Source organism: Fistularia commersonii, chromosome 17 (assembly GCF_037954325.1).
Source record: "Fistularia commersonii isolate RoL2024-O1a breed Wild chromosome 17, RoL_Fcom_v1.0, whole genome shotgun sequence".
NCBI classification, from domain to species: domain Eukaryota; kingdom Metazoa; phylum Chordata; class Actinopteri; order Syngnathiformes; family Fistulariidae; genus Fistularia; species Fistularia commersonii.
In genome coordinates, this window is record NC_141300.1 from 16,877,074 (window position 1) to 16,900,920 (window position 23,847).

A 23,847-nucleotide genomic window follows, 5' to 3' on the forward strand; every position below is an offset into this window, starting at 1 on the left:
TGTGTGTGTGTGTAAAATAAACACGTGCACTTTGCATGAGGTCATCACAATCAGAATCTCTCATCGCCAAATGTTTAACACACTCAGATGTGGTCTGACAGCGACTGTTAATGATGAGAGTATAAGTTATAAGAAAAAGAATTGTTGACTTGGAAAATGATTCGTGATAACTTTGGGGAAAAAAAGGTGCTTTGGAAATGTATACATCTCGCAATGTGTGTGTGTGTGTGTGTGTGTGTGTGTGAGGGAGGGGGGGGTGATCTCATTTGCTTATCCTCTTGATTTTTTTTTTTTTTTTTGGAGGGGGGGTTAACACCGGAGTTATCTCAGGTCTGCCTGGAGGCTCTGCGTGGGAGTGGTGTGTGTGTGTGTGTGTGTGTGTGTGTGTGTGTGTGTGTGTATGTGTGTGTGTGTGGGAGTGGGGGGGGTCAGACTGCGGGAATCCGGACGCCGCACCGCGGCTCGGTCGGATCTGTGTCTGCGGCGCGGCGCTGTCCGCGGTCCTGAAATCTGAAATCTGCACCCCACCACACACACACACACACACACACACACACACACCAGCACCCTCCTCTACGAGTCACGTGACTCCTCCCCGCGCCGCCTCGCTCCGCGCAGAGCTGCGCCGCTTCGCCGGAGATCTCCTGCGAAGAAGGAGCGAACCTCCGCGTCATCATCTTCCAAGGGCGATTTTTGTTTTTTTTTTGGCGTTGTTTGTTTGTTTTTGTTTGTTTTTAATCCCCCACCCTCCTCCTCCTCCTCCTCCTCCTCCTCCTCCTCCTCCTCCTCTTCTTCTTCTCCACCCCGGGATCATGTGGAGCCTCTGAGGACGCTGGACTTGCGCGCCGCCGCGCCTTTTTGCGCTTAAAGCGCATCGGAACGGGATTTTTTTCTTTTTGGCCGCTAAGAGGTACGCATTTGGGGGAGAAAAAAAAAAAAGTCTTGCCTTTTCTTCCTCCCCCTCTCTCGCTCTCTCTCTCTCTCTCTCTCTCTTTCTCTCTCTGTCTCTCTCTCTCTCCGGGGCGACCGGAGAAAGGATGTAACGAGCGATCCGCCCTGCGGCAGCCGACGTCTCCTCGCCAAAATGCAGAAGGGAATTCGGCTCAATGACGGCCACGTCACCTACCTGGGGCTTTTGGCCAAAAAGGACGGCACCAGGCGCGGCTGTCTGAGCAAGAAGAGCTCCGACAACACCAAGTGGCACACCAAGTGGTTCGCCCTGCTGCAGAACATGCTGTTTTATTTCGAAAACGAGTCGAGCTCCCGGCCCTCGGGATTGTACCTGTTGGAGGGCTGCATCTGCGACAGGGCGCCTTCGCCCAAACCCTCCCTGTCCGCCAAGGAGTGCTTTGAAAAGCAGGTGAGAGGGTGCGTGTGCGTGTGCGAGAGAGTGCACACAACATTGCTGCATCCATCTGTGTGCGCGCGTGTGTGTGTGTGTGTGTGTGTTGTTGTTTTTTTTGTACGCGTCCCGCTCCAGGAGGTTCCCTGAACGCACCGCGTCTGTCTCTCGGTGACCTCAAACGCAACGCGGCAGAAGCTGGTGTGTGTGTGTGTGTGTGTGTGTGTGTGTGTGTGTGTGTGCGTGAAGGGGGGGGGGGGTTCAGGTTTGCCGTACCGCGCGTTATGTAATCCACGCGTGGTATTAATGGATGAGGTAACAATATTAACGCATTTTCCTTCTGAGGCTGCAGCACTTGGCGTTACTTTACCCCACGCCACTTCCGGTGCATTTTGCTCTTTTCCCTTGTTTTTTTCATTTTACACACACACACACACACACACACGCACGCACACACGCACGCACAAACGCACTCCCCTTCCCCGATGCGATCAAAAGTTGTGCGCTCCACAGCGCCCCCTAGCGGCGAGAAGCCGTAAAGCCTCCATTGATTAGTGGGAGCCGATCCGGAGGAGCGGGATTACATAATGATCAGTTTGCTGATATTGTCGACAGCAGGCGACGCCGGGTGGCCGTGACGCGCGGGGCCGTCTCACCGCAGGTCACGCACACCCCTGGTTTCCGCAGGGTCAGCCGCCACGCGTGATTCCCGTCAAGCGGGAACGACACGCCGTTTCGACCCCCCGAATCGACCCCTGGCGACAACCGCTACAAAACCGACGATCGCGCAAACGATATGTGCGCGTTTGTGGTGAATAAACGTCTGAACCTAAGATGTAGCCCCCTCCCTCCGCCTCCTCTGGTCTCTCCGGGCTCGGATCCCGGCTCTGCAGGCAGGGCCGCCATCCAAAGCGAAGGCCGGTCCTCTCCTGTGAACAGCTGCCCTCGTGCTGACCAAGCAGAACCTTTCGTTCTTTATTTATTTATTCCTTTTTTTTAGAACGTCAGCGCCGCCGTGTCGCTCAGAGGTGAGCGTACCTGCGGTGGCCCGGCCTCGGGGCAGAATTCACCAACAAATGTGTGGATTTTAGAAAAAAAAAAAAAGACCAAAACCGCATCCCCCTCCCCCTCAGGGAATTCATATCAGAAAACCCACCATAATGCCCGTGTTGTATTTTTTTTCTCAAATGCAGTTAGTGTGAAAACGATAATGCGCCTGAGCCGGGGGGGTTTCCATGGCAACCCCTTTTTGCATCCTAAAGAGTGATGCTGGCGTGGAAGAGGCGGGGTAACCGGGGGGGGGGGGGGGGGCAGAGGAGTAGCGCGTGTCCCTATCGACGCGAGCTGTATCCGGGCTAAATCTGTTCCCGGCGGTACCTCGGAGGGGTCAGGGTCCATTTATAGCGAGCGCGGCTCGCTCGCCGCGGCGCTCAGCCGCAGGGCCGCGCCGAAGCGGGCGACGTGCCGATTTGCTCGGCGGCGAGCGGCGGTCCGATACGCGCTGCGGATTTAACGGCGGAGGCTCTCGCCACGTGCTCCTCCGGCGAGGGCAGACCAAACCCGGCCAAAAATGGGTTCGAGCGTGTCGCCACGGTGCGGGAAATTCCTTTTTTTTTTTACCGTTTTTTTTTTGCGGCGCATTCGTTTATCCGCCGCCCGTTATGTAAGGCGCGAGAACTGCTGTGTAAATTTAGAAACCATCAGTCGGCAGACTTTATTTACCGCGGCGGCTCGAGACAAAAAGAGCGTCTGTGTGTCAATGTCACGAGTTTGCCTCTTCGCTTTCCTGCACTTTCAGGCCCGCTAATAGCGCTGATGATTTCTAAGGCGCATGACTCAGCCATAAATATCATTTAGGTAGAAGAAGGAGCGAGCCGAACATCACCTCAGACCAAACCCTCCTCGAGGGATCGCGAGGGAAAACCACAGCAATATGCATCCCTCCCTGCCAGAAATAGATTTTTCTTTGACAGTAGGATGAATACCTAATGAATGTGAAGATGGAAAGGCAGTCAGCTGTGAGTAAAGATCAGTTGCAGGTGGAAAGACGCCTGTTGAACATCTCGCGCCCCGAGCCCGGAGCCAAGCGTGTCAAACCCCCCTCCAGCGGAAGTCCGCGTTTTCTTTTTCTTTCTTTTAAATGGCATTCTAAAAGCTTTTCTCCATAAGAAATTCAAACTCCGTGCGGGAGCTGGAATCAATCATGACGTGAAAAAAGAAACGCTGTAGAAGGATTTGGATCAGGTGTAAGAAACGGAACAGAATGGACTAAAATGTATACACAAATGAAGTTATACTGTCTGCATCAAAAGAGGAAGTATTCTCATAGCACTGCGGATGAAGCCGTCGGATTCCCAGCACGCAGTTAAAAGCTAATTTTATGAAAAATCCTAATTTCCTGACAACTATTGGGTAACGTTTTGGTTTTTCCTCCCCAAGTTTCGAACATAATCCCCGTGAACACCCCCTCCCCCCCGCCGCCCCACCGCCAGTATCTCGAACACAATAAAGATCCGATTAGCAAAGCGCTAATGACTTAGCTCGGCCCACGGAATTAGCGCTCCGGCCTCACCGCAAGGCGGTTCCTGGTCTGTTTCCAACAGGGAGCCTTTCTGTGCTGAGTCACCGTGTTCTTCCCGTTTCTGCACGGGTTTTAAATCCTATTTCTTCCAGCAGGACGTTCATTGGAGACCCTAAATTGCCAAGGTGTCTCGTATGACGTGTGAATGTTGTGTGTCTCCATCCCCGCCGCTCGCGCGATGCTTCGGCAGCCTCGGAATAACGGTATAGATAATGAATGATCGAATGAATAATGCATTAGCGTGAATCGTTCAGAAAAAAAAAAAAAAAGACGCGAGAAAAGAAAGACGAAGACGGTCCTCGATTCCATTTGGTTGTAGATGTAAAATAATTCATTCATCAATTATCTATACCGCTGCACTCAGGGTTGCACTCTGGGTGCTCTCATTGGGGGTTCACCCCGGACCGGGGTGGGGTTCACCCCGGTCCGTTGGATCACCGGGCCACTGATGGAGATGAACCATTCACCCTCTCATTCACACATCATATGCAAACATCGTCTTTGGACTGCGGCAGGAATCCCGTGCAGATACATGGAGACTCCACACGTGTACTTTAATTATCCCATGCTTGGGAAATTGTTCTGCAAGGACATGACAGTGACAATCTGAAAATACATGTAAAAAAAAAAAAAAAAAAAAATTCTGAAGTGTAGGAGTATCATCTTAAAAAAAAAAAAAAAAAGTCTCCATATTTTCCAATATACAGGATTAAATAATGAGCAAAGTGACAATAACAGCTGAGCTACAACAGTTAAACTCTTCTTTGTGTGAGGTGGAAGCGCTGAAATAATCAATTTTTAACGTTAAAAATCATTCCCAGCAGTGTATCCCAGGGAGCACTGGATTATATGTATATATATTTCCTAGTTGTGTTAGAAATATAAACGTTATGTAAGAGTCTTGGGGTGCTCGTGAAGTTGTGTCTGCTTTGTGCGACAGAACGAAAAAAACAAAAATAAAAATAAACAAAATCACGCTTGATCACAACTCCGCTACCGTTCGCCGCACGCTCATCCGAAAACCATGTGACCCAACAAAAACACACACACACACACACAAAAAAAAGCCCAAATGTTCACATTGACCGGAGTTGCTAGGAAACAGGTATTGCAGAGTTATGTAATTGGCCTCCATGTCTTATGGCATTTCCTCCTGGGAAGCGGAGACGTCCCGGGAGCCGAGCCGGGGGAGGCTTCCCCCGGCGAGCTCCCATCAATTGCACCGGTGGGCGAGGAGGATGTGGCTTCCCTCGGCCCTGCGCGCTTTTAAATCATCCGCTTAATGTCTGCGGCAGTGAGGCGGTGAAACAAACGCGGAGAGATAAAAGCGGCGGCGAGGCTTCCGTCCAGCCGCCGAAAAACAGATTTATCTAGAAGGAGACGATTCTCCTTCCCATGGTCTCATTACGCCGCCATGTTTTTTAACCAGAACTCCTCCCCTGTTTGTTTCAGTATTATTTCACCGTCAGCTTCACCCACGAAAACCAAAAGGCGCTGGAGTTGCGCACGGAGGACGTGAAGGACTGCGACGAGTGGGTCGCCGCCATATCGCACGCCAGGTAAACGCACACACCTGTGAAAATGACAGTAGCGCCGCAAATCCAAGTAGAATTAGTCGGCGGAGGGTAAGTCCTCTTTGCATTATGCACTGGGTTGCTGTGCGTGTGTGTTTGTGTGAGTGTGTGTGTGTGTGGGGGGGGGGGTTGCCATGGTTTCATGCAATAACTGGGGCTAAAACGCCAGGAAGAAAAAAAAAACGCATTGTTCACAAGAAGAAGAAGAAAAAGGACTGCCATGATGTGACACACTGATGTGAAATTTGCTTCTCCAGCTACAACACAAACCGTGTGTGTGTGTGTGTGTGTGTGTGTGTGTGTGTGTGTGTGTGTGTGTGTGTGTGTGTGCGCGTCTCACAGTTACAGAAACTTGGCCAACGAGCACGAGACTCTTATGCAGAAGTATCTTCATCTGCTCCAGATTGTGGAGACGGAGAAAACAGTTGCTAAGCAACTTCGACAACAGATAGAAGATGGGGAAATAGAGATTGAGAGGCTGAAGTCTGAGGTAGGATCCGCTCGTCCTCCGCCGTCCACGTTCGTCCGCTCGGGCCTTTTTCTCACCGCTGAATCGGGCCGACCGCTCGTGATTCACGCTGTCAACGCGGTCTCGCCACCTGCGCCGCATCGTGACGACCGCAAAATATATTTTTTTTCAGGCGAATCCTTAAAAATGATATGTTGATTTACAGAATCCCTTTTCTTGTGTGTGTAGGTTGATCACACACATCAACGACATCATTATTCACTCGTTCATCATCCAAATCGCTTATCCTGTCGTCGGTGTTTCATATAGAGATATATAACCATTCGCTTGCTCATTCATTCATCATATAGAGACATATAACGGTCATTATTAAATTCATATATTCCCGCAGAGACATGCAACCGTGAAGGCTCTTTCGCAAATCATATCGACATATAACCGTCATTGTTTCATTCGGGAGACGTGCAAATATTCACCCTCTCATTCTCTCGTCCAAACAATCACATAGAGACGTTCTGCACCAAAAGTCATCTGGTAATCTAGTAAAATCATTCATCCTTTCATTGACACGCGATACAGAGATATATAACATTTACTTGCTTGCTCATTCCTCATCTAGAGCAGGGGTGGGCGATTATTTTATTTCAATTTTTTAAGCTAGGTATCATGTTAATTGAACCGAATGAAAATTGCACTTTAAATATTGAATTTTTGGGCATTTTTTTTCAACTTTGAAATCATTCATGATCATATAAATGTACCAAAATTATTTTGTATGTAATAATCCTGGCGGGCCACAGTTCTTTTTTAATTTTTTAAGCTCGGTATCATGTACATTGAACCAAACAAAAATTGCAATTGAAATATTTGAATTTTGATTCGAAATCAGTCATGATCATATAAATGTACCGACATTATTTTGTACGTAATAATCCTGGCGGGCCACAGTTCCTTTTTAATATTTTAAGCAAGGCATCATGTAAATTGAACCAAATGAAAATTGCAATTTAAATATTTGAATTTTTGGGCATTTTATTTCAACTTTGAAATCATTCATGATCATATAAATTTACCGACATTATTCTGTACGTAATAATCCATACACAGTTAAACAAAAGGAAAAAAAAAAAAAGGAGTTTCTAAATTCAATATGGATTGAAAATACTAAGAAAATAGTTTGGCAGGCCGGATAAAAAAAACAAAACTGGCCGGACGTGGCCGTAAAATGCCCAGATCCGATATAGAGACATGCAATTATTAAATGTATTATTAAATTCAAATACCCTTGCAGGCACATGTCAAATAGAGACGTAGAAACACTTGCAAGGAGACAATCACCCACGCTTTCATACATCATTTAGAGACATTCTGTGCAAACATTCACTCCCATTCCAACGTATTATAGAGAAATGCAAACATTCACGCATCAGAGTAATTCAGGCTCTCCAATTGCACATGTTTGTCTGCGGGAGGAAAGCGGTTAGCCTGGAGGAAACCGTGCAGTTTGAAAACCAGCTCCGGCTAAAAAATACAACGTTTAGATCATTTTAAGTCACGTCTGAAGAGGAACTCGTAAAGCGGCGCCGTGACCTTATTATTAACACGCCCCTCTTCTTTTCTTTTTTCTTTTAAATTACAAGCACAAATCTACGTACTTCCTGGAACGGCACGCTAGTATCACGCTACAGGCGCTTTCCCGTTTGTTTTTTCTTTGCCCTCCAGTTTATTTTCACCTGCCGGAGCGACAAATAACCACAGAGCCGGCGGGAAAATGATAGATTGTTTTGATTATTTCTCTTATTTGTGAAAAGCAGGGAGGGCGGCGGGTCGGGGGTCGGTTCTGCACGTCCCCCTCCGAAAAAACGCCTCCGATAGGACGGCTTCATTCTTCACATCAAATAGCCGCTTCACTTTAATGTGCAAATTCGAAACGCTTGAAATCAAATTGCGCGCTGAATATGCATGAGCGCAGTTTTTTTTTTTTTTTTTTTTTTTTTTTCCTGACACGCTTCTCACATGAAATGCGATGACAATTAACTCTCTTTGCCGTCGACCAAAAAAAAAAAAAAAACACTTCAAACTGTTCTTTTTCTTTTTTTTTTTTCCGGCGGCCTGCTTGCCTCCCGTTAACATTCAAGGGCAGTTTTGGTAAATATTCCATTTAAATGACCAAAGTAAGTAGACGGTGATGCCGAGACCGCCGCGAAGTGAACACGGCGAGTTGAGTCAGTGTTGACGGCGCTGACAGGTGCTGCCCCGTTGACTCAGCCGTTTTGTTTACATGCTGATACAGTAAGTGAGAAGGAGCGAAGTGTGTAACCGCCGGTGGTTGCTCTTCTCGGGTTGTTGCCTCCTTGGCAGATTGCCGGGCTGCTCAAAGATAACGAGAAGATCCACGCCAGCCCCGCGGCGGCCCCGACCGAGGACGACTCGGAAATCAAGAAGATCAAAAAAGTAAAGCACGATTCCCCGCCGCGACTATTAGAGAACATCAGGCCGTTGACAGGGCCGGTCTTTTAAGGAAAAAAAAAAAAAAAAGACAAACTCCGCTCCGCCGCAGGTACAGAGCTTCCTGCGCGGCTGGATCTGCAGGAGGAAGTGGAAGACCATCATCCAGGATTACATCCGCTCGCCGCACGCCGAGAGCATGAGGAAGAGGAACCAGGTGGTGTTCAGCATGCTGGACTCGGAGGCCGAGTACGTGCAGCAGCTCCACATCCTGGTCAACAACTTCCTGCGGCCGCTGCGCATGGCGGCCAGCTCCAAGAAGCCGCCCATCACCCACGACGACGTCAGCAGTATATTTCTCAACAGGTTCGGATCTTTTTTTTTTTTTTTTTATCCCGCAGAGCACTTTCGCCGATTATCCCCGCGACGTGTAATCATCCTAAAGGCCGAAAGCTCGGCGGCGCGATTTAAATAACAAAGAGGGCGAACGCTCGACGAGTTCCCGTGTTTTTTTCTTTTCCAAGATTTCCCCCACATCCCTCCAAACGCCAAATACGAGATACTTTAGGGTCGCAACTGTCACTGGGTGAAAATACCAGGACTACAAAATGAGACGTTCGCTCGCTAATTCACGCCATTGTTTTTATTCCAATGAACCTCCTGCTCGTTTTAGCACTGCAGGAGGAAACCAGAGAACCCGGAGGAACCGACCCGCACACGGGGAGAACGTGCAAAAACCAGGCCAGCAAACCGAGGCCCTTTGTGCCGCGAGGCGGAAGCGCTAACCGCCGCGCCGCCGCGCCGCCCTGCACGCTCATTATCCCGATAAAAACCCGCCCACGTGCTTCTTTGGGCAAATTCAGGCTCGCAAATTCGCCGATTCACATCTGAGCTCCGCCGGCCCGTCACGTTTCCTCCGCCAACTTCAACGGATTTGTTTGACGTTAGATGCTACGTTTAGCGCTTTCTCACCCTTTGCTTGTCGTTTGTTTGCTTTTCAGTGAAACCATCATGTTCTTACATCAGATATTCTATCAAGGTTTAAAAGCCAGAATAGCGAGCTGGCCGACCCTCGTGCTGGGTAAGAGCGACTTTTCAAATCTCCGACGCTTCATAAACGCTCCGTGTTGTTGACGCGGCGTGATCGTCTCCCGCCAGCCGACCTGTTCGACATCCTGCTGCCCATGCTCAACATCTACCAGGAGTTTGTGAGGAACCACCAGTACAGCCTGCAGATCCTGGCCCACTGCAAGCAGAACCGGGACTTCGACAAGCTCCTGAAGCAGTACGAGGCCAAGCCCGACTGCGAGGAGAGAACCCTGGAGACGTTCCTCACCTACCCCATGTTTCAGGTGAGCTGGTTCGTCTCGGCCACGTTCGCAAACGTTCTGAAGCGAAACCGCAGACGGATTTTGTCGACTGTCTCTGAACCTCGCGGCCGTACTTCGGTGATTTTAACAAAAACTGGCCGGACGCAACGTTTTCTGGATGTTTACAGCTTCATCAGCAAGAGTGCGGGTAGTTTGCGTTTCCTCCGGTTCTCCAGTTCCCAACAATATTACAGCGGGTTCACTGGAGATTCTTAAATGCAGCCGATGTGTGAATGAACAAGTGAATGAGCGAGTGGATGGTTGCATCTTTCAAAAATTTTGTGACGGTCGTGCGGGAAAAAGGGTGTAGATAACGAATGAATGAAATATTCAGGCCCAGTTGGCTCGTAGATAACGTGAAATTTGAAGTCATGGTGTTAAATCTTTTGGATGGACAGCGCCGTGTCAGGAGGTCATTTCTGAGTCGGCGGCGGTGAACTTTTAATTTGTTTGTCGGGACTCAGGAAAAGATGTGGGATTTGGAAGGAAAACAGCCAATGGGAAGCCTCCAAACATGGCGACCTGCACAACCTGGGCTTCAAATATAGCCGTGATTTTTGTTCATGTTTTGCCCTAAAATCAAACACCGTATGCTAATACCTCTAGCTGCTAGCTTGGTGACGGGACAGGCATTTCCCTGATAATTCAGTCGCGCTGCCGAGCTGCGCTTTAAACCATTTTTACCAAAAATAATCAGCTCAAGGCGCCCCCGCACAATTCTGCTGCCGTCTGGTCGGCGTCCCGGTCCGTCCGGACTCGGCTCCGCGGTCCCGCCCGCTTCCTCCGTGTCCCATATTGAAGCGTCGCAAATCGACAACATAAACAGCAGGCATTTGTCTGTGTTTGCTTTCGAATATCCCTCTGGTGTTTATTTCTTTCTTTTTTATTTCTTTGATAATGGCTGCTTTCTGGCAAGGCGTGCAGTTTCGCAACAGCACGCTCTGCCGCAGCCTCCTGCCGGCTGTGCTGATTATAATTTTTTGCTGATGAGTGTAGATTTTGCTCACCTCTGATCCACTTAACTGTGTGTGCGCGCATCGGGACGTGTTATTTTGCGTGTTGTTATTTATTCACGCGTGCGAACTGAGGGGTATTTGTTGTTGTCTGTTAAGATTCCCCGCTACATTCTCACGCTTCATGAACTCCTGGCCCACACGCCCCACGAGCACATTGAGAGGAACAGTCTGGACTACGCCAAGTCCAAGCTGGAGGAGCTTTCCAGGTACCTTCGGAATATCCACGAAAAACCGCAAGAATGAGCGAAAATGCAGTGTGAACAAAACGCCGCGCTAAAAATAAGCAGCATTCAAGTGGCGCGACTGTGACGTTTCTCCAGAATCATGCACGACGAAGTGAGCGAGACGGAGAACATCAGGAAGAACCTGGCGATAGAGCGGATGATCGTGGAAGGCTGCGAGATTCTCCTAGATACGAGCCAGACGTTTGTGAGACAAGGTAACAGCCAATTTGGCGGACGCGCTCTTAAAAAAAAGAGAGGCGGATTTGCCGTCCCCTGTCACCTCTCAGACGGCCTGATCTCACGTCTTCAGGGCCTGCGTGAGCTTTTTTTAAAAAAAAGACTCATCGCTCCCTCGGGGTGGAACGCTTACGTCCCCGCGGGAAGAGCCTTTCGCTCACAAATCTAATTAGACCGACTGAGGCAAAGTGATGATGAATCCGGGACTGTAAATGTCACATATCCCCAAAAGGACGTGATGGATGGGAAAGTAAAAACCCAGAAATGTTGGATTATTTCATCTAATGTGGATGAAAAGACAAACAACAACAGCGGAAAAAAAAAAAAAAAAAAAAAGGCGCCCATTGATTCTTCCCCTTTCTAACCCCTGCTCTTATCTCGTGTCTCTACCTTCTATTTGCACACACTCTTTTATTCCCACATCCAGGGTCTCTTATCCAGGTGCCGATGAGCGAGAAGGGCAAGATAACCCGTGGGCGACTGGGCTCTTTGTCTCTCAAGAAGGAGGGGGAGAGGCAGTGCTTCCTCTTCTCCAAGCATTTAATCATCTGCACCAGGGGTTCCGGGGGAAAGCTTCATCTCACCAAGGTGGGCACCGCGATGCTGAGCCAGCAGAGGAGCGACGCCTTATTTCCAGCACGCCGGTGTTGCCGGGGCCCGCAAAGCGCTGGAGGGGATTAGCTGACGGCTTTTTGCTGTTCATCGGGGTTGCAGACACTCCTACCGCATCACTCGGTTTGACATTTTTAACCCCGATGTCATCGATCGATAATCGCAAAAGTGCATTTTGCGTGAGGAGATTGCATAATGTACGCCCGAAAGACCGAGCGGGAGGTGTGCGGGTATCCCCGGGGCAGAGGTGGGCGAGATTGAATAAGCTACGATGCTGCAGCGTCACGAAGGACGCCGAAGGTGAGAGGCAGGATATTTCAACAGGGTAAAGGCAGCGGCCGTTGGAGCCGTGTGAAATCTAGCGAGAGGTTTTTAAAAGAGGAGCAGGGAATCATGGAGGAGCCGATGAGGATGGAGCTGCAAGTGATGGGCGGGGAGGGTTGGAGTAGGCAGGACCAGGTCACATGATCTATTCTGGCCTCAGAGGCTGGCATGAACCGAGGCACGTTTGTGTCTAAAAAATATGTTTGTTATTTTGAAGTAAATCGATCAAAAAAAAAAAACTAACTAAATAAAATAATTATGTTTGGACGTTGACTTGCAGTTCTGGGGAGGGTCATTTCGCAGATTAACTGGGACTCGACTGGCGGGAAAGACAGTTAGCTCTTTAGCATTAATGCTAACTGGACTTTTGTATCAGTTACAGTGTAAATTGAAACTGAAAACTTTTCTGTGAGAAAACACACCTGGACTTTTACACGTCTACGTCTGCGGTCGGTGGGATTTTTCACAAGCGGAAAATCGCTTTTAAATCCTTACATGCACTCAAGCAGGTCCAGAAAAAAAAGCAGAAAGAACTAAACAGATGTGATGTTTTGCAGAACGGAGTAGTTTCACTCATAGACTGCACTCTCATGGAGGAACCCGAGGGGACGGACGACGAGTGTGAGTGTTTTATTTCTACGTCTTATGCAAATATGCACTCGGTGCATTTTGTTTTGCATGATGCAACATTGCTAGACTTGTGCCTTTAGTAGAGATAGTTGGGGTTTCCTTTTCTCCATGTGAGTCTATCAGGTTATGGAACTAAATTAAAAACAAAAAAACTATTTCTTTGATGGATGTGAGTATGGGGAGTGTATAATCAAATGCATAAAAAATATTTGAGACTTGACATGACAACAATGTTATAATTTACTATAACTATAATTTCTTCCCAATTTTTACATATATATTTTTAGATCCCTATATCATTTACTATATGAACAGTATATCATAAACTATATCATAAGTAGTATTTTACGTAAACTACAATATTGAAAAAAAATTACACACACACACACATATATATATATCTGTATATGTGTGTGTAATTTTTTTTTTTTTTTTTGTTTATTTTGTCTTTACCTCCCAGCCAAATCAGACAAAAGCGGGCAGGACATGGAGCACCTGGACTTCAAGATTGTGGTGGAGCCAAAGGACAGCCAGTCATTCACAGTCATCCTGGTGGCCTCCTCCAGGCAGGAGAAGTCGGCGTGGACTAGTGACATCAGCCAGGCACGTCAACACGCATCACGGTCTCCCCCGTCTTTTCGAAGAAGTGGCGGAGAATGTCAGCGGAGGGCCCGCATATTGCAGAAGTCACTAATGCTTTCCGTTACCGCTGTTTGCTCGCGTTTCCTCCGTCCCGCAGTGCATAGACAACATCCGCTGCAACGGGCTGATGATGAACGCCTTTGAGGACAACTCCAAAGTCACAGTTCCGCAGATGATCAAGTAGGGGTTGAGTATCTGTCTGCTATTTCGAGCAGCGGACGCGCGCTAAAATAACGCCGTTTTGTATTTGTGGCGCTACTTTCGCGTGCAGGTCCGATTCCAGCTTGTACTGCGACGACGTGGACATCCGTTTCAGCAAGATGATGAACTCCTGCAAGGTGCTGCAGATCCGCTACGCCAGCGTGGAGCGGCTGCTGGAGAGGCTGACCGACCTGCGATTCCTCTCCATCGACTTCCTCAACACCTTCCTGCACTCCTATCGCGTGTTCACCACCGCCGACGTGGTGCTCGACAAACTCATCACCATCTACAAGAAGCCCATCAGCGCCATCCCCGCGCGGTAAATCGCCTCAGGACGACACGTTGCCTCGCCGCCGCTTGTTTGTTTGTTTGTTCGCGTCAACCTTTATGGCCATTTTTATTGATCCCGGCCAATAATCGAGTCCGGCCTCCCCTCGGTCTGCTCGGGAGCGCAAAGGATCCATAGTGTGAAATACTGACGGGGTTCGGATCGGAGGGGGAGCTCCCTGCGCCCACGCCCTCGCGGCACTTGGCTGCTCGTGTCGGCAGTGGCCGTGCGCGCTATTACATTACATTACATTGCATTTTGCAGACGCTTTTATCCAAAGCGACTTACAATAGAGGACATAAGGACTGCAAATACACTTGCAAATACGTGATGCGCAGGAAATATACAGAACAGTAAGCTTGGGTTAGTGAGTTTTTTTTTTTTTTTTGGACAAAGACATACACAAACATACACACACACACTGCATAGCCTAACTTGCTGCCTAACCCGATCTGGGGCATCAGTGCAGTAAAAAGTCCTGAAAGAGAAAAGTTTTTACCTGTTTCTTGAGGGTTGAGAGAGATGATGCTAGTCTGGTTGCTTCCGGAAGTTTGTTCCACCACTGAGGTAGTAGAACTGAGAACAGTTTTGCCTGAGATCGCTTAGAGCGAGCAGAAGGTACTGCTAGTAGGTTTGTATCAGAGGAACGCAGCTCTCTGCCGGGAACATAAGGTCTTATCACTTCGGTCAGATATGCTGGACCTGTTCCTGAGGTGGTTTTGAAGGCCAGGGTCAGGACCTTGTGCTTGATCCTGGCAGCTACTGGTAGCCAGTGCAACACTGGATGAACTATTAATCGCCGTGCTATTTATTGGAGCCCGTGAGGTCGTCGGAAGGGTGGCAGGGAGCGGGAGAGGTTTTCTGCAACACTTGTAACTCGCTCTTAGACGACGAAAGAGGCTCCCGGTCCTGGTCTGAATTATTTAGAAGCCGTTGTCTATTTGGCTGGGTTTTTCTTTTCTTTTTTTTTTTTTAGACGCAGACTAAACTTAACCCCGAACAGCAAGATGTCCTGAAGTCACATTAAAGCGCATGTACCCTCTTCCGATGCAGGTCCCTGGAGTTATTCTTTGCGAGTAGCCAGAACAGCAAACTCTTGTACGGAGAAGCGCCCAGCTCCCCCAGGGCCAGCCGGAAGTTTTCCTCCCCTCCTCCCCTGGCTATCGCCAAGAACTCGTCCCCGAACCGGCGGCGTAAACTGTCCCTCAACATCCCCATCATCACCGGGGGCAAAGCTCTTGACCTGGCTGCCCTCAGCTGCTCCTCCAACGGCTATGCAAGCATGTACTCCTCCATGTCCCCGTTCAGCAAGACCAGCCTGGACATCAACAAGCTCTATGTCTCCAGCCCCATTACCAGCAAAATACCGGACGAGGGAGAGGACAAGAAGGATAAGGTGGAGGAGACGTCGGTGTGCAAACAAGGTCGGTCCGCACGCGGAAAACGGTGGAAATCGGCCTCGCCGTCAAAGTTGACGCTGATGGACGTGCGTTTGTTTCGACGCAGATCTGTCCGTGCGGGAGGAGAGCGACAACGATCAAAACCAGAGCGACGACGGCGACCCCGAGGCCTCGCCCACAAAGTCGCCGACCACGCCGAAGAATTTGAAATGCAAAAACTCCTCAGGTACGTCTCGTCCTGCGCGCACGACCGCGGTTTTCCGATACGGCGCCACGAACGGCGGCGCCTCTATCGTCACCTTCACGGACACAGACGGGGAGAATCGATGTTCGGCTCGCGGGAAACTTGTGTCGTATTATCATCGCAAAAATCAATTTTCGAACGCGGGGCCGTCGTCGGGATCGACCCGAAAATTTTCGAAGCGGCGGCGACGACGACGGAGGAGGACTTCTCGCCTCCCATGCAGTGTCGGTGTTCTCGGGATTGAAATAACAGACTGCCGAAAATCTGTTGATTCCTCTGTTATGCTGATATTTGGTGGCTATATTTAGCTGCACCCATCTTGAATATCAAAGGCCTTGCGAAAGAAAACCGAGGGTCGGATTTGTTCTGGCTTGCGCTGCCCCCTAATGGAAGCTTGGGGAAGTACAAGAACCAATCCTGCAGCGTTACAGTTAAATCATGTGGAAGTCGCACATATTTGTGATGTTACGCCTCATTTGTTTCAATCGCAGAAACTACTAGCTGCAGAAAAAGCACCCGGTGTTTGTTTTTTTTTAATACGTTGCAGAGTTCTCTCTGTTCTCCTACAATAACGGCATGGTGATGTCCTCGTGCCGGGAGCTGGACAACAACCGCAGCGCCCTGTCCGCCGCCTCTGCCTTCGCCATCGCCACCGCCGGAGCCAACGAGGGAACCCCGACCAAGGAGAAATATCGGAGGATGTCTCTCGCCAGCACGGGTGCGTAGCGTCGAGCGCCGCCGGCGTCAAGCTCGCGTCATCGGACAACACGGCTACAACGGGGGGGGTTTCTTATACGCCTGTTCCACGTCAACCACGTGTTCTGCAGGCTTCCCGACGGATCAGAGGAACGGAGACAAGGAGTTTGTGATCAGACGGGCGGCGACCAACAGGGTTCTCAATGTCCTGAGACACTGGGTGTCCAAACACTCTCCGGTAAAACATCCCAACACAAACTCAAGGCGCAGCGATGTCGCACCACGCATACGGTTCTGTCTTAAAAGGCAGATCTGTGAAGGTCAAGATGCTCATCTGCCTGATTTTGGGTCGGTCAGGAGTCGCACACGTGGCAATGGACCGCCAACGATCGATTGTTATTATTAGTGATAATAATATTGCTGTTGTAGCCATTTTTGCAGCCACAATGCTTTGTGTATATACGTGCTAATAGCGATACTACAACCTAAAAGTCAATGCCAGCATATCGATGCGCTGCTTCAGCTTGACGAACGTCAGATTAGCAGCCAAGAAACATGAGAACAACGAAAACTATAAAATAAAACTAATAGTTTTTTAAAGTACACTCAAGTGCACTGACGTACAACGTTAGCGGTTTTAAAGGTACTCCTTCCTGGCGCCGACATAATAGAAGAAAAAAAAAAAAAAAGTTGACTCAGTAGCGTTCGGAAAAAATCTGCGCACCAAAAGTGCTCCAAAAAGAAAGATGATTTAGATATATAGAAATGATATTATTATTATATTTAGAAATATATAGATATTTAGATTTACATATAACCCAAAAAAAAAAATGTACACACACATCTGCGGTTAGCATCTGAAGAAGAGCCTATGTTTGCTCGAAACATCATGCGAGAAAACGTTTTTTTGTGTTCATCTTTCTTTTCGGAGTTCTTTTGGTGTGCGGATTTTTTTTGAAACTTTATTAAAAAAAAAAAAAAACACACACACACACACACACACACACACACACAGAAAACTGGTGGCAAGGTAGTATTTCTGCAATGTATTTTGCGTTGAGAAGAAAACGGGGAAAAATGTTATTCAACGGCAACGGCAAAATGTGATTCCCGTCATGACTACCTGTTGTTGCACGCACACACACACACACACACACACACACACATAACTACGGCGTAAATATGATCAGCAACACACAACATTGTATCCTTCCCCCCCAAATCAAATAACCACACTACTTTGCCAACACCGGGCCTCCGCAGTATCAATCATTCCCCATGCGTTTGTGCCGTCTGCACAAATTCCAGGACTTTGAGAGCAACAACGAGCTGAAAACAAAGGTAATCGCCTTCCTGGAGGAAGTGATGCACGACCCGGAGCTGCTGACCCAGGAGAGGAAAGCGGCAGCCAATATCATCAGGTGAGCCCGCCTTTAAATATTCCGTTAAATAAACCGCCAGCAAGTTTTTTTTTTTGGCGACAGTTTTGTCTGAACGGCACGGTTTTTCATTTTCTCTACCAGGACTCTGACTCAAGAAGATCACGGAGACAATCAGATCACGCTTGAAGACGTGACGCAACTGGTGAGGGAATTCACCGGCTATCTTTTGGAAATGCGCAACATCAAAAATACCGACAGGAGCCCTTTTCGTGACGCGGTTTTTCAGCTTGAAAAAACAAAAGAGGGGTTTGTAATACTGACCCGTTTCCAGGTGGGCGCCGGGAGGGCCGAGCCCTTCGAGAATCACTCGGCCTTGGAGATCGCGGAGCAGCTGACCCTGCTGGACCACCTGGTGTTTAAGGTCATCCCGTACGAGTGAGTGGCATCGCATCTCGTCCGGCCCTGTTGCAGGAGAGAAAACGACAAAACGCCCGTATTTAGATCAAGAAAACATTTTCCATCTGACAGACAAGATCTCCGATGTATCTCCGAACGTTTATCCGCGGGGAAGGAAGCTTAAATAAATGAGTCCTGTAACTGTCTGATTTTCCGGCGACGTCCATTGCAGGGAATTCTTTGGCCAAGGCTGGATGAAGAACGACAAAAATGAGAAGACGCCGTATATCATGAGAACGACAAAGCACTTCAACGATGTACGATCCAATCGATAAATCCGTCTCATCTCCCGGAACTTTTATTGATCCCAGTATTGAGTGTAACCCCCTTGTTTTGTTTTTTGGTTTTGTTTTTTTCTCCCTTCCCTCCGCAAGATAAGCAATCTTATCGCCACGGAGATCCTGCATTGCGACGACGTGATCACCCGGGTGGCGGTCATCGAGAAATGGGTGGCCGTGGCCGACATCTGCCGCTGTCTGCACAACTACAACGCCGTCCTGGAGATCACGTCTTCCCTCAACCGCAGCTCCGTCTTCCGACTCAAAAAGACCTGGCTGAAGGTTTCCAAGCAGGTGCCCGTCGCCCTTTTTTGCACGCCACATCCAACCGACTCGAGACCGCCGTCACATGATGTCGTCGTCCCCCTTTCAGACGAAAGCGCTGATCGACAAGCTGCAGAAGCTGGTCTCGTCGGAGGGGAGGTTCAAGAACCTACGAGAAGCTTTGAAGAAGTGGGTCCATTTTTAAGTTTACGGTTTTGCGGTGGATAAATCGCGCCGCCTCGCTGGTCGTTGGTGTGACGGCGCTTTTCTCCCGGCAGCTGCGATCCCCCGTGCGTGCCGTATCTGGGGATGTACCTCACCGATTTGGCGTTCATCGAGGAGGGAACGCCGAACTACACCGAAGACAACTTGGTCAACTTCTCCAAGATGAGGATGGTGAGATTGCGTTCGCACGAGCGTCTTCACGGATCCCGGCCGGCGCCGAACAAACACGCTTGCCCTGTTTTTCAGATTTCTCACATCATACGAGAAATCAGGCAGTTTCAGCAAACAGCATATAAGCTTGACCTTCAACCAAAGGTGAGCATACTAACCACGGTGACCTGCACCTCCAGACCTTCTTGTCGCGTTCGCGGAATCAGAAATTGCTTTTCGTTGAAAGCAGTGGGGAAGAATCAACATAGAACTATATAAAAATAAAGAATAAAAATAGCAAATAATAAAAATAAAAATCAAAAGAAAAGTAAAGATCAAAAGAAGAATAGATAATTAAAGTTAAAGGTATGTAAAAAAATGGATAAATATATGTAATTTATATGCATGTGTATTTCCAAGTACAGGACTGTGTCAGAAAATCAGAATATTGTGATAACGTTCTTTATCTTCTGTAATGCAATTAAAAAAACAAAACTTACTTTTTCATGATATTCTAATATTTTGAGATAGGATTTTTAAGTTTTCTTAAGATGTAAGCCATAATCAGCAATATTAAAATAATAAAATTTCAGTTGATTTGTAATGAATCCAGGATGTATGACATTTTTGAAGATAAAGAACCTCATCACAATATTCTAATTTTCTGAGACAGTCCTGTACATGTACATGATTACATACGGTAATTTATCATATACGATATTGATCCCGGAACGCAAAAGTAAGACGGTTCTGGGTCACCGAGTCGTGAGATTTCCGGCGTGGATGACGATAAAATTATTGCTTCCGTCGTCCTGCAGATCCCGCACAGCCGCTCTTAAAGTCACCCTCGGACGTTAAATCGATCGCGAACCGATCGCCTTCTGCTTCGTCCGGGTTTTTGTTTTTAACCGACTGTCTCCGGCCGCTTGTCCCGCCACAGGTAGCCCAGTATCTGCTGGATGGAAGCTCGGTTCTGGATGAAGAAAGCATGTACGAAGCCTCACTCAGAATTGAGCCCAAAGTGCCCAACTGATGGTGAAGGTGGTCCTCCGTGTTCTTTCCTCTGTTAATATTACACATTAGTTAACACACACGTCGACTTTTTGTATAATTGTACATGTTTAAGAGATATTGGCTCCCCTGTACAGTAGATGTTTGACGATGTAGTACATGCCGGTGTATATTTTATTTAGTTCTTTTTTAATTTATCGCGGTTGCCACGACGCCACCTCGTCGCAGGAGTTTCGGAAACGGTGTTCTCATTGAGTTTTTTTAAGCATAATAACGGAGGACTCACATTCGAACGCGCGGCCGATGATGTTATTTTGCTTTCGTCTCGTACTGTGTCGACTCTGCGCTCACTGAGCACCCGCGCTGACGGACGTTGTTCTCCGTGCTTGAGTTTTCAAATCGACGACTTTTCTCTGCAACCAATGTAGCACTGTTAAAAAAAAAAAAAAATAAAAAAAAAATGCATCGAATCAGGTAAAAGAGCACAGAGAATTAAATTGTACCTGAAAGGTTCGGCGTATTTGAACCGCAGTCGTCTCTGTGCTTCCTCAGCCAAAATAAAAAGGGGGTGTTTCTTCATTTCTGCTCATTGTTTTGGAGCAGAGGTTCCCATATTTTTCCTTTTTTTTTTTTTTTTTTTGCACCGCAGACCATTTTTTATATTATTGACGGGACAGACTTGGCATGACACTGAACAGAAACCAAAGCTCCGTGCCTTGTTTTGGTTGCATTTAAACAAAAAAAAAAAAAAAAAAAAAAAAAAGGAGAAAAATATAAGCGTTATCGCTGAAAGGTGTTGATGACAGACTGTTACACTGTTGACTATGTACTGAAAATGTTGTTCGGGATGTGGCGGGAACTCAATCGCAAGTGTTGTGACGCCAAATGCCGGCTTGTATGACGGGTTTCGGGGCTCCGCCGGAAGATGCACATCATACCTAACCTACTGGCAAAAATTGATTTATTTTTACGATTTTCGACAAATTATTAGGTACCCCAGTAGAACAAACCCTCAGATAGATTTATTGCACCTGATCAGTTGGAATCAACTGATTAACAACCAGTCTGTATAAAATTACTGGACACAGACGCCTCCCTTCGGAACGAACCCAGTGCAGAAGTGCCTTTAACCTGAGGTTCACTAATGGCCAGCAGTGGGTGTCTCCACTCGTTAGCAAAAAAGAAATCAATGGATTTTTGCAGGGGCATTCATGAAGGAAAAGAGATTTCATTGCAACACAAAAAAAAAACAAAAAAAAACAGAGGAATGCCTTCAAGAATCTTTGGTCGAAGAGTCGCCGTTAGCTTACGGCAAATGCAACAACATCCTAAACCCGAGGATGAACCATCGCTGGTGACCTGCCAGCAGCTATGGTGTCACGGAGATGCTAATATAGCTGATAGCAACAAGCTAACATTCCCAGATAAGGGCTAGCTGCTAGATTTAGCATCAGCTTTAGGGTTTGCTGATGAAAGCAACTGGTATTTATTCAGTGGACACACAAGCGCCATTCCGGGTGACGATTATTCTATTATCATGGTAACATTGCAATAATAGTTAGAGTACATTGTTATTCGAGCGGAAAACTCAAACCTCATGCGTTCGGACATTTGTGCCGCAGCCGAAGTCCACGGCTGTCCTTCACAAATTTGTGTTAGGATTTCAAATCGGGGGAAATGAAGACGCTTCGTGTTTGGTCGTTTTTGTCATTTTATTTTTTTTTAATCATTAATTCAGTAAGCGTTTCCTTGCCGCTAGTGTGAAGTCCTCCGCAGCAGATGACGGTCCCATTGGGAGCACAAATGGTCAGTGGTCTGGACTTGTGGAGCGCTTTACACTAGATAGCGTTCACCTGTTCACACTCACACGGCGACGGCGTGAACTGGGCCATCGGGAGCGACTCGGGACAAGAGACAGCGAAGGGGACGTTCACCTTTAGTTGACGGAAGAAGCTCGCCTCTCTCTAAATTCCATCACCGGTGCTCGCAAAAGATTCATAAAATAACAGTAATAGTGGATATTTAAAGACTTCCAAAGGGACAACTGTCCCAACTGTCCAGTACTTTTATACAGCGTACGTTAAAATAAAAATATAGTGATAAAGAAGCATTACGTCTCTTCGGTGGCTGATTTAGGTTTTAGGGGGATCTTGGTTTCGGCTCGATTGGGATTTATTGCTTCGTTTTTTCGGTTCGACTCAAAAAAAAAAAAAAAAAAAAAAAAAAAAAAAAAGTGAGACACGGCGGTGAGTGTTGTACCTTCAGGTCTGGCGATACTTCTGTAGAGTAAAAGGTTGTTGCTCTTCTGTAATTAAAAGACAATCTGTCTATTTTAACTGTTCCAGTGATTGTGGAACGTGACTGTATATCACTCCGTTATATGCATTGCTGTTTAACAATATGTTAAAAAAAAAAAAAACCTATGTGAATGACCTCTGCCTGCAGCATTCAAACACTATTTTTGTAGTAGTATAAGAGAGAGTAATCTGCTGTTTATATGAACATGGGAAAGTATTTTGTACTTTGTTGGTTATTCACCTCACTGAGATGTGCTGTACATTTTGTACATGCGACCTTGCATATATTTCTCAACGTGAAACAGTGTTAATCCTTTAAAAGAATACATATAAATATTAAAAAAAAAACAAACAAACAAACATACAAGTACTTCGAGCTCAAACACAAAATGCTACAACGGTGTAGTCTTGAAACCATGACTTAGAGGTAGGAAACAACTTCAAAGTGTTTGCATTTATACTGTAATCCTGTCTATAACCATTTCTGTTAGCAGGAATATAGTAATGTAGTGCTTATTCTGTGAATATTTGTATGTATTTTTACTATGTATGTACAGTACACTTTTGAAGTTCATGTGGCAGGCATGCAACACATTCACACACAGAATAATACTATACTTATAATGTACACACTTATACATGCACATACTCTTATAAGGAATATAAACAAATAAACATTTTGCTGTTAGCAATACCCAGTGGTATGAAAATTATCTTTCAACCCCCCCATGTTTCCATATCTTAAGAAATGCTCCCGATTTTGTATGAAAAAAGGAGAAAAAAAAAAGTAACACAATAAAAGACATGATGATGATATTAACAAACAAACATGACTATGTGTCCCAGTTACCTCTTGCTAATAAATCCGTTTTATCTCAGGGGCATTTTGTCTCAAGTGTTTTTGTAGCTCACCTGTTGGTAACGGTCGTAACACTACATAGTTTGCTAACTTCCTTTTTTTTATTTTTGCTATCATTATTTTATTTTCAAGTACGGAACCGAAGAACTCTGAGACCGACCCCGCTGACGGAATCCACCTTCTCGCAAGGTGCAAGCGCTCACCAGTCATTTATATATCAACGTAACAATTGATATTTATGAAACATGATAATATTCCTACTGGCCAGCTCGTACCTCACTGTCTTCATCTCTGCACACCCTGCACTTTATCCTACGCAAGTACTTTCTTAGTTTTCTGTAAAACACTATGAAATTCGGCAACGTACTTTCCTTTTTTAGCAGCCACATTTAAATGGAGCAAATATATATATGGATTTAAAAACTTAACTTCTTAATTAACTGAATAGTATAGACAGAAAATGAGAGGAAAGTAAATGGTAAATGTAGGGAGAAAAATCACATATGACCGCAAGGAGGCGAAATAGGACTTATTTTAAAGAAAAATAAATTATACATTATTTTTTGTGTGTCTGTATATAAATATAT

General features: G+C 46.8%; 1 protein-coding gene across 2 annotated transcripts; it reads left to right on the plus strand.

The window, feature by feature from the left end:
* The first annotated feature begins 607 nt into the window (after nucleotides 1-607).
* On the plus strand, nucleotides 608-21,364 carry rasgrf1 (Ras protein specific guanine nucleotide releasing factor 1). Of its 2 annotated transcripts, XM_086162765.1 has the most exons (27): nucleotides 608-1,360; nucleotides 5,376-5,482; nucleotides 5,840-5,987; nucleotides 8,328-8,420; nucleotides 8,527-8,780; nucleotides 9,416-9,495; nucleotides 9,573-9,766; nucleotides 10,897-11,006; nucleotides 11,121-11,239; nucleotides 11,689-11,849; nucleotides 12,755-12,818; nucleotides 13,288-13,430; nucleotides 13,567-13,649; nucleotides 13,741-13,989; nucleotides 15,052-15,422; nucleotides 15,505-15,624; nucleotides 16,190-16,360; nucleotides 16,470-16,576; nucleotides 17,647-17,759; nucleotides 17,862-17,922; nucleotides 18,052-18,155; nucleotides 18,349-18,433; nucleotides 18,551-18,748; nucleotides 18,828-18,907; nucleotides 18,997-19,114; nucleotides 19,190-19,258; nucleotides 20,034-21,364. In XM_086162765.1, exons 1-27 carry the CDS (start codon nucleotides 1,085-1,087, stop codon nucleotides 20,124-20,126), a joined length of 3,771 nt encoding a protein of 1,256 aa, XP_086018891.1. In that variant the 5' UTR covers nucleotides 608-1,084; the 3' UTR covers nucleotides 20,127-21,364. The 2 variants fall into 2 exon arrangements, with proteins under 2 accessions (XP_086018891.1, XP_086018890.1); XM_086162764.1 differs by lacking the exon at nucleotides 20,034-21,364 and having other exon boundaries at nucleotides 19,190-19,515.
* Nucleotides 21,365-23,847: the final 2,483 nt, after the last annotated feature.